Genomic DNA, 10,917 nt, shown 5'->3' with positions numbered 1-10,917 from the left:
TTAATTTAAAGCAAGCTTAAAATAAATCGCAGGTGCAAACTTTACAACGTCTGGCCCACACAGTTTGACCAGTGTGCTGGTGTCCTATTCAGCAACTGTGCTTAGAAACAGGGCGGCACGAACCCAGTTGGATGGGAAGCCTGACTGTGCAGGCAGGTGAGGGGTGGATGGGTTGGGCTGAGCTTGGCTTTACTGCACTGCAAAATGACTGGATGCTCACATACGTTCCATCACGCTCCCCTCTCCTGTCTCTACTCTCCACTGTTCTTACCCCTGGGTAACCCATGCAAACAAATGAAAAGAAGCTACAACATAAAGTCCATGTACAGCAACTTAAAAACAAGCAATGCTAAAACGTCAAATGTATCACTATAAAATAATGTAGTGGTATCAGTACGGACTGAGACAACAACAATCACGTCCCTATGAAAACAACTATTAGGATTAATAATTGATAATTAATTACTAACATTACAATCCCTATCTAGAAAGGTAAGGGTCAGCTACATGTGCTATATTACTTGTAATCTACACATTCATTTAACGTCCTAGCCCACCCACACCCCTCACTCGCTCTCGCTCGCGCTCTGTGCAGACGCTACCTTGCTGGACTCTGGGCTTCTTGAACAAGCTGGCGGAGTGGCGCAGTTTGCATGCCCAGCTTTTGAATTTGCGAGTCCAGGATTTCTTGCTAACAGGATTTCTGATACTAGGACATGTCAGGTTTAGGCCAAAATATCCACCTCCTGCATTATGCTGCTGCTGTTGTCCAGGCCGCAGGGGGATGGGCTGCTGTGAGGGGGGAGGCCACAGGACGTCTCCAGGGGAACTGCTTTCAGAAAGGGAAGGGGCAGCCTGGATACCACACAGGGCAAGGAGTAGGAGAGGGAGATGTGGAGATGTGTCAGAAGTACAGTGATGGGGAGCACATCCATATACAGAATCAACAGGTTAGTATAGGAATAGAGTTGTACAGTGATTCAATTTCTGCATGTTATCAAACCATTAGCAAAAATTAATGTGAAATTATTTCTGTAACCAATTAATCTATCAACTAAAATTTGAATATTTGACTAACCAAGAGAATGTACGACGTAACCATTATATTGGCCAGCCAGTAATATCAGTGGACATCAGGTCCTGCAGATTTATAAGTACTGGCAAAAATCACCCACACTGAAGAAATCCTTCACTTTATAGAAACTGTTAAGCCGACAGTCACCACATGCTCACTTTAATTACAGCTACAAAGGCTGACCTGGTAAACTTGAACATAAATCATCATGGTCAGAATAATAAAAACATGTCAAATCTATTAAAACCTAATATTTAGCATGACGATAATATGTTAACATAGCAAAAACTTTCTACAAAGTAGAAGAACAGCTGAGACATAAAAAATAAGAGCTTATTAACAGGATCCAAACCCCCTCTACCCAAAACACTAAGAACACTAGGAAGCTGTAGCTGTCATCCTTTACTACAGTGCTATCTAGCTAAAACTATTAGAGCCAGTTTAATTGTTGACCATATTAAATTGTTCTGGTCAATATGATTGGTAATCAAAATTACAAAATTTTCATATTAATCAGACTTCCTTTATGATGCAACAAAAAACAGAAGCCATACTGCCAACACATCCTGTAGTGTCATGCAGTCTATTAGAATAAACGTGTATCGTATAAACATTACAGAACGCTATAGTGTCCACTAACAATAAAAACCTCATCAGCACTTTTCCTTACTGACTTTGTTGACTAATTGTTACAGCCATAGATGTTCAATGTCAGTGAAAGATATTCAGTTTACCACCAACACCAACCCAGGTTGTTTTGCAGAACCAACTTACAAGGACTGTGGGTTCACCAGGTGGAGGCGTAGGTCCAGGCGCAGGCTCCTGTGGGTGGGACAGGAGGGAGCAGGGAGGGGAGGATGAGGAGGAGGGCTGACGCTCCACAGCAGTGGAGAGGGCTGGGGTGGACTGGGTCACGTCCTCTTTTTCCATTCTCTCCTTTTCTCCGTCTGGAGAAGTGGAAGAGGAGCGGGAGGTGGTGGAGGAGGTTGTACAGGAGGAGGAGTGTGGAGAGGTGTCTGAGGAGGAGGCTGGAGGAGGTGGGAAGGCGGATGGAGGCAGCGAATGGGACTCCGATGACTCGTCACCCCCGGCGGAGACAGAAGCTGTGGCCGAGGCAGAGGCAGGGGCGTGTGTAGAAGCAGAAGCAGAGCCTGCTGACGTGGATCCGCTGCCACTGTACTCCTGGTACAGCAGAGTTCTCAGCTTCTCGTCCAGTGTTTTTATGCGGTTGTCTACAAACTCAATTTTTGGGGGGCCCTCACTGTCTGATTCAGCTACCGATGAAGGCTGAGCAGGGGAGGGTGTGAGCACGTGTGCTAAGGTTGGCAGGGATGTCTCCAACAGTGGCAGAGGGGGCAGCGAAACATCAGATGAAGGCTGCAGAGGAGCAGACTGGCTATCCTCTGTAATGCTGGCCTCGCCAGTGGAATGCTCTGATTCGGACTGCTGTAAAGATGGCTGCTTCTGTACAGGCGGTGCTGTGGGCTGAGAGCGTAGCGTCTCCTGTGGCACTTGCTGTACCATAGGTTGGGGGTGCATTTGCTCAGCAGGTTCCTGCTGTGGAACCACAGACTGAACCTGTGCTCTGTGTTGTAAGGGATCTTGTGTTTGAAAAGCTTGTTGCGCCTGCACAGCCAGCACAGTGGGAGGCTGTACTTTTTCCTGTTGCACATATTGCTGCACGGGGACTGCCTGCTGCTGCACTACTGCCTGTGGCTGCATCTGCTCCAGGCTGGCTTGCTGTTGAGGAATGTGAGACTGTAAGTGAACAGTCTGCTGACCTGGTGGTTGTGGTGGAGGTTCGGGCTGCCCCTGCTGTTGTGGTATTTGCTGTAGTACTAACTGCTGTGTGGGGGGCAAGTGAGATACTGGATGCTGAGTTTGAAAGGCCACATACTGTATGTTCTGTTCAGGGGCTTTGACAAGACCGCTTTGGGTTAGAGGCTGGGGCACAGTCTCTATCAGCTTAGGCTGTGGCAAGGTGTGCATTTCTGTGTGGCTAGGCGGAAGTTGTGCTTGTTGGGCTAGCTGATGCACTGACTGCTGCATTGTTTGTTGCACTGTCTGATGCAACTGTTGCTGCTGCTGTAGCAGAAGCTGCTTCTGTTGCATTTGAGCTTGATCGATACTTGCCACTGCAGGCTGTATTGGCTGAGTCTCTTTGAGTTGTTGAGGTGGGAGAACTTGCTGGAGTATCTCGGCCTTCTGTGCTGTTGGTAATGCAGCTTGGGGTAATTGCTGCTGCTGTTGCTGCTGTACATGGTCACCACGATTTACCACAGAAGCTGATGGGGTGCTCTGAGCAGAAGTGCCAGAAAGAGCCTGCTGACTCTCAGGCAATCTGTGCACTATGGCAACAGTATCTCCAGGTCCAAAGCTGGCTGTTGAGGCCATGCTGGCAGCAGGAGCAGGGACAGTTTCAGGGGCAGGGAATGGGGTAACAGGAAGGACAGAGGCCAAATTGGGAACTGGGGCTTGAATGGTGGATGCAGACACCTTTCCAGCAGCTGGCTGGGGGGTAGCTGCTATGTCTGCAGGGGTTGCAGGAGCTGCTGAGCCTGGGAACATGAGGAGAGTTAATGGGGCACAGTCCAAGGAAGTGACATCAGGAACTGAGGAAACAGCAGCTGAGGCTGGGACAGACACAATGGAGCTAGGGGGCGAAGGCGCCGAAAGTGAGGAACACGGGGGAGACGCGAGTCCAGAAAGGATGTCTGAGTGCTGTGAACCCTCATGGTCTGAAGCTACAGCAAGCATGGAGAAAAGGTCAGTCTCAATACAGATATATCATGAACTATTCAACTATACTTAACTATAGACATTCTTTAATAGCCACAAATCATGAATTAACCATTTTAAACAAACCAATAAAAGTTACACAACCATTCTTACAAAATATTGGTGGCAAAGTATAAATCTACTGTGCTAAATTTGAAATTGCACATATCAGTCCAATTCCAGGCCTCCTAAAGCAATTTGAAGCCTTTTGAAGTGCACAGTGTTGGTACTGAATACCTCTCTCAGTTTCTGTGGTGTGAGGGCCCTGGCTCTCCCCTCCTGGAGGTGGAGTGGAGGCTCCTTGGTTGGAATGAGAGTCACGATGACGAATAGTCTGGTTGATAAAGAATCTCCAGCGACCCACTGGAGAAGACTGAGGGGCAGAGTCCACTGATGGATGAAGTGACAAAGGGGAGGAATTAAAATTATTTATCAATGTTGTCAATCTAGTAAAATTCTTTATTAGAATCTGATGCCAAGGGGCAAAGACTTCAATAATTAGTCAAATACAGTTATGAGGAATCATTACACTGAGCAAACAAAGCATTAACAACTAAGAATAACTAAGCAAGACCAATCAAAACACTCACTAGTTGAACTTGATGGCGTGCTCACATGTAACTGCTCCATAGATCCAGTCTGAGAGAGAGACAACAACATGAGAATGAGATGAGAAACAACATGGAAATCTAAAAGACTAACTGAAAACAAATGAGAAATACTGAGAGAAAATCACAAAGTGAAAACATAATAAATTATTCTACATCTGGACCACCTATGTTTCCACAAAGCAGTAGAAGCCAAACCTGTGACTGAGTGCTAAGAATCTCCTGGGCTTTCTTCACTATAGCCCTCAGATCCCCTACAAATTTCTCTTTCTCTGAATCAAGGACAAAGTCCTCCTCAACCTAGGCAAGAAAACGTATATAAACCTTCATCAACACAGCAAGTCAAAGCCAAGTCAAAAAGTACAGCAAAACATTTAAATAAAAATAAGAAAACAATGGAGGACAAAAATATTAACAAAGCATTTACAGTGTTTAATTTTCAATTTTCAATGTTCAATTTTCAATTTTCATTCACAAATAAGCTGCTTAATTTCTTACCATGTAATCTGCTATGTCCTCAGGTGCATCTCCCTCAATATCAAACTTGAAAGTGACCATCTTGTTACTATGAGTTTCGAGCTGGCACTCCACCATGTTGTCTCCAGTGTTTGATACCTACAAAATGCATAAACATTGTCTTGTTCACTTTTCGGTAAACATTGCCCAGCTGTGATTGCTGGCTGAATGTACTGCAACATAATATTCTTATTATGGAGATGCTGACCTGAAGCATGCTTAGTTGAAAGTGAGTGGTTCTCTCAGGCCGCTGGTAGGAAGATCTCCTTTGAGACTTCACTCTCTCCAGTTTCCCATTGACCAACAGTAACTGAGATTCCTCTCCATTGACTGGGGCAGGGCTGATAGGAAAAGTTTACAAGTTAATCAGAAAAGCAAATCAGGGCACTGACCTGATATTAGAGATGACATAGAAGGTTGTATTTACTATGGAGCATGTAAAACCTTTAGCACACGCTTAAATGACATAAACCACAAACTGGCTGATCAGAATTGCTGAGGCGCTAACATAAAGACCCACATTTTGACTGACTGTAAAAAATGGAAATCCGACAAGGAAGAAGAAATTCCCTCTAGTATAACTAAAGGTTGTGAAGGAGGAAGTGTCTCTTAGCTGGTAAAACACAGTTTGGAAGAAAATGTATGTACTTTGTAGAATTTCTAAAAGAAGCTCTTTTTAAAGAGAAGATACAAAAAGAGAAGTCTGCTTTTAATAACAAATCTGAACAAGAGTAATTCTCTGATGCAATATACTGTTTTTATTATCACTCTCCTTGTCTTCCCACACGCCTTCAGTTCTGCGTCCACTGTCAAAGTAACTGGGCCTCCTTCTCCATGGCAGTAAAAAAATTATGCAATTTTAAAATCAGGTGCGCTAAAATTTGTAGCCTAGTGGTGACCTTGTGTGCACGTGCCAAAAGGCTTCTGCACACACGTTGATAAATAAGCTGTGGGCACTGTTGTGCATGCAAGAGTGCCACAGAAAACATTTAGCAGATTCAGCCCACACTGTCATGAGTAAGTGTCTGAACCATACCCTGATGAAGAATGTCGGTTGGCGGACTGGTTTGGGCTCTCCTGTTCGTTTAGATGAAAAGACAAACAAACATGTATATAAAAAACACCAAATACCAACAGAATCAATTTTAAATGAACATGAGAAAAATAACTGTCAAACAGTCTGAAAAAGTCGAAACAATTTAGAAATAGCAAGCTTGATTGTAAGTATAGGTAAGATTTGTGGGTGTTAAATATTTAGCTTAAATTAAAAGATTAAAAGCATGTAAAGCAACAGAAATTAAACTAAATTACAGGATGGTTATCATTATACCACTGTGCCCTCAAAATAACACAGGATATCCTGCAGTGCAGTCATAAAATACAGTGCTTACATTAACAGGGATGTGCTTTTGTACCTGCGCAATGCCCAGCAGTGCAGAGTCACAGTCTGCCAGTGAAGTCGGGGGGAGGGCAGGGCCATTAGAACCAAGGGGCTGTGAAGCATGGACAGGAGGAGGGGAGGTAGGAACTATATTAGTTAGACCAGCCTGGCTTTGCTGTATCTGAGCTGGGGCAGGGAGTTCTGAAGCTGGGGGAGCAGGCTGAAGGCTTGTCAGGGTGGTAGATGTGTGGAAGGGGGTATGGGATGGACTGGAGGGTATCTGTGGGGGCTGAAATGCAGCCTGCGGGTAAGGTGGCTGTGCAAATGTGGCTGGGGTCTCAGTGTGTGTCTGTGTGTGTGAGTGCGCCTGTGTTTGAATATGTGTCTGTGTGTGGATATGTGTTTGTGCCTGAGTGCTCGTCTGGGTGTGAGTGTGGGCAGGGACTACTGTTTGTGGCTGGTGTTGTGGGGAAGGTGGTGGACCTGCTACAACCTGACTGTAAAGTGGGGCTGTTCGAACTTGTGTCTGAGGAACCTGACTCGGTGGGACTTGTGAAGGAACTACAGGGTGCAAGACAGATGCTAGCTGAGATTGCGGTTGATCTAGTGCCACTGAGGATTGCTGTGATGAAAGAGGCTGCTGTACAGATGATAAAACTGGCTGGGCCTGAATCTGCGGTTGTGCTGGTTGCTGCTGCACTTGGTGAACTTGCTGTTTCTGCTGTTCATAATGTTGAGGAACCTGAGGTTGTACATGTGGAATGGGCTGCATGACAGTCTGCGCTGTCAAGCTAACTGGCTGTTGCTGTGCCTGTAGGACAGGCTGAGCCTGTGCCTGGACTTGAATTTGAGACTGGCCTGTCTGCTGTAAATACTGCTGTGTAGTGCTCAGGGTGGGGGGAACCACAGTAGCCGAGGATGCAGCAATGGTACTTCCCACTGATACTGGAGACAGCCCCATATGGTGATACTGCTGAGGTGGTAACTGATGCTGTTGTGTAGCATGTCTAAGGTCCATCTGAACTGGCTGAACGGTCTGCTGACCAAGCTGTGGAGCTTGAGTGTACTGTGCTGGCAGCAAGGTAGAAGGGGCCTGCACTTGAGGCTGCATTTGGCATGGTACTTGAGCTGCTGGAGCTGCTGGGCCTTGACCTAGGATAGGAGCTACAGCTTGAGGTGGTACAACTTGAGTTGGAAGACTCTGTCCCTGTATGACCATTTGAGCCTGTGTCTGACCTGGGACAGCATAGGTCTGTATTTGTGACTGTACCGCTGCTTGAGTCTGTACTGTGGCTTGAATTTGTTGTGTTGCTTGAGGAATCTGAAACTGGGTGGGCTGAGCCTGCCCCAGAGTTGGAACTGCTGACTGTGGTGCTGAGTGACTTTGGATCTGCACTGGGATTTGACCATGGATTTGCAGAGCAGGATCGCCTTGGCTCTGATGTTGCACTTGTGCTTGATGATGAACTGTTGATGGGGCTGGCATAAGTTGCTGAATGTGCACTGGCTTTTGCATTTGACTTGGAATTTGAGAGCTAACCATCTGTGGTGCTGCTTGAACAACAGCTGGAACCTGTGACTCCACAACAGATGTTCTATGTTGCTGCTGTGAGAGAACAGTTTGTTGCTGAATAAATGCTTGTTGCTGCTGCTCTATTTGCTGCTGAGTAAGACTTGTATGTGTCTGATGGGGTGGGGATGTGATCTGTTGAGTCATACATGGCGGTATCTGACTGATTTGTTGAACTGTCTCAAGTATTGTTGTTTGTTTTTGCCCACTGTGATGCTGCCCAAGGGCTGCTTGTTGGTCCAACTGTTGCTGCTGTTGCTGCTGTTGTAGTAACAACACTTGCTGTTGTAGTTGCTGCTGTTCCTGCTGTTGCTTGAGTAGAGCCTGCTGCTGCTGTTCCTGCTGCTGGCGTAGTGCCTGCTGCTGCTGCTGTGCCGTCTCAAGAGCGACAGCTATCTGTTGTCCACTGTGATGTTGCCCAAGAGCTGTTTGTTGGTCCAACTGTGGATGATGCTGTTGTTGTAATAACAAGGACTGCTGTTGTAGTTGCTGCTGTTCTTGCTGCTGCTTGAGTAGGGCCTGCTGCTGCTGTTGTTGTACAATCTCAAGAGTGATAGCTTTCTGTTGTCCACTTTGATGTTTCCCAAGAGCGGTTTGTTGGTCCAACAGCTGTTGCTGTTGTGTTAACAACAAGGCTTGCTGCTGTATCTGCTGCTGTTCCTGCTGTTGCTTAAACAGAGCCTGCTGCTGCTGTAACTCCATCTGTTGTTGTTGGTGTTGTTGTAGTGCCTGTTGTTGCAACTTCTGTTCTCTCTGCTGTTGTAGTAACGCCTGCTGCTGTTGATCAATCTGAGGCTGAAATGCTTGTTGCTCAGTCTGTTGCTGTATTTGAGACTGTGGAGTTTGCTGCAGTATAGGCTGCTGTTGTTGCTGGCGTAGCAAAGCTTGCTGATGCTCCAACTGCTGCTGCTGCAATAGAGCTTGTTGTTCTAACTGTTGTTGCTGCTGTTGGAGTAGAGCTTGTTGTTGCTGCTGCTGTAAAAGAGCTTGCTTTTGTTGTTGCTCTAGCTGCTGCTGCAAAAGAGCTTGCTGTTGCTGCTCTATCTGCTGCTGTTTCAGGAGTGCCTGTTGTTGTTCTAATTGTTGTTGAACAAGAGCTTGTTGCTCAAGCTGCTGTTGCTGTAATAGTGTTTGCTGTTGTTCTAATTGTGGTTGTTTTTGTGTTAACAAAGCTTGCTGCTGTTCAAACTGTTGGTGGTGGTGTAACAGAGCTTGATGCTGCTCTAACTGTTGCTGTTGCAATAAAGCCTGCTGTTGCTCTAAATGATGCTGCAATAAAGCCTGTTTCTGCTCTACCTGTTGTAAAATAGCTTGCTGTTGCTCTATCTGCTGCTGCTGTAGAGTTTGCTGTTCCATCTTCTGTTGCAATACAGCATTTTGCTGTTGTTGAAGAAGCATCTGTTGTTGCTCCATCTGCTGTTGCTGCTGCTTTTGGTGTTCCATTTGCTGTTGTATAGCAAGTGCTGCATGTTGTTGCTCTACAATTTGTAATGGTTGAGAGGTTGATTGTAGCACTGCTGGCTGTTGTAACATGGTCTTCTCTTGTGGTCCAGCCTGCCGTGGCACATATACCTGTTGATTCTGTTGTGGTTGCAATAATAACTGCGATTTCTGCTGCTGTTCCATTGAGGGTTGCTGTACTGATATCTGTTGCTGGATCTGTGGCTGAATTACTGGTTGCTGTTGCTGGGGCACTCCTCCAGGTTGCTGTGTGTATACCTGTTGCTGAGACTCTATCTGCTGAGGGTGAGCAAGAGTCTGCTGTTGCTGCTGTGGGATATATGGCTGCTGAATTGCACTTGAATGCAGCTGCTGCTCCTGTAAAACTACCTGTGGCTGCTCTATCTGCTGTGGTGGTAATCCTGATGATGCAGGAGGCTGTTGCATCAAAATGCCCTGCTGCTGAAGTTGGTCCATTTGTTGTTGTAATAGGACTACCTGTGGTTGTGGTTTTAAATTTGCTTGCTGTGATGGTGGTGGCTGTTGCTGTAACAGTGCAGTCTGTGGATCTAACACTATTTGCTGTGGTTGAACTGTGGTTTGTTGGGGCACTATATCAGACTTTTGCACAGGTGCAGTATTAGGCTGTTGAGTTTGTGGTATCATGCTACCCAGTGACGATCCTATGGGTTCCCCAGCAGACAGGACATTAATGGGTGCCTGGGGTGAAATGGGGGTTATGTATGACTGTGACTGTATGAGCGAAGCATGGGGAGTTACTGCCTCTCCCGGCTGGTGGAGCGGCATTTGTGGCACATCTGTGGGATACGGGGCAAGGGACTGTAGATGTGTAAATATAGCAATGATTGGGGAGAGGGTGGAGTGAGAATGAGTGTGAAATGGAAAGAATCGTAGGAGAGAAAAGGTTGAGGAAAAAAGAGAGCGCAAGAGTTAGCATTAGTATGGGTAATTAATCATCCAAGGGTAACAGGACAATGTGCAATCTAAGGTCCAGTGCATCCCATCGACATGTTTCAAACTAATGGTATACCAATGCTATTTGAACGCCTTCGTTTTGTCACAATAGTAGACTAAATTAGTAAGACATTTTCATCTGACAATCTGCAATTTCTTTTAACAACCTCTTAACAAAGGAACTTACAGATAGATCAGCAAGCATCATGGATTCATAACATGCAAGTGGTAAAACGTTCATGGTTTTCATACCACCATGCTGACCTGCACTGCACAAGGCTGATGTGTTCTTTTAAGACTGCTGTTACTGTTAAAAGTTCGGTTAGATTAAGCACAATACTATGATCAACATAGTTCTAGTTTTGCAGGTTCTGTATAACTTAATTAAATGAAGTACAAAAGAAAATGTGCCAGTCCATGAATTGTAATGATTATTATTGGATACTATTAGGATTAGTGGTAACACAGCCTACAGCACCAGAAGCTGATGTTGACTCTTAATGAAACCTGACTTATAAAAATGAGAGAAGTAGCATACTTGGACTGCTCATGAAAATCATATCGGAATGGTGCT

General features: G+C 45.6%; 1 protein-coding gene across 4 annotated transcripts in view; it reads right to left on the bottom strand.

The window, feature by feature from the left end:
* Positions 1-10,917, bottom strand: part of si:dkey-151g10.3 (serine/threonine-protein kinase WNK3) — a 62,050-nt gene that overhangs the window by 10,012 nt on the left and 41,121 nt on the right. For 2 of the 4 annotated variants that reach the window (XM_036592085.1, XM_036592087.1), the window contains exons 11-19: positions 6,393-10,208; positions 6,014-6,054; positions 5,186-5,318; positions 4,960-5,076; positions 4,660-4,761; positions 4,444-4,492; positions 4,091-4,243; positions 1,850-3,819; positions 603-855 (exon numbers count right to left, since the gene is read on the bottom strand). In XM_036592085.1, coding sequence (XP_036447978.1) covers positions 603-855; positions 1,850-3,819; positions 4,091-4,243; positions 4,444-4,492; positions 4,660-4,761; positions 4,960-5,076; positions 5,186-5,318; positions 6,014-6,054; positions 6,393-10,208 — 6,634 coding nt within the window. The remainder of the gene's footprint in view (positions 1-602; positions 856-1,849; positions 3,820-4,090; positions 4,244-4,443; positions 4,493-4,659; positions 4,762-4,959; positions 5,077-5,185; positions 5,319-6,013; positions 6,055-6,392; positions 10,209-10,917) is intronic. The other 2 variants (XM_036592088.1, XM_036592089.1) reach the window with 2 other exon arrangements.

The sequence above is a fragment of the Colossoma macropomum genome, unplaced genomic scaffold (assembly GCF_904425465.1).
Source record: "Colossoma macropomum unplaced genomic scaffold, Colossoma_macropomum, whole genome shotgun sequence".
Classification (NCBI taxonomy): domain Eukaryota; kingdom Metazoa; phylum Chordata; class Actinopteri; order Characiformes; family Serrasalmidae; genus Colossoma; species Colossoma macropomum.
This window is presented reverse-complemented; position numbering and strand designations above follow the sequence as displayed.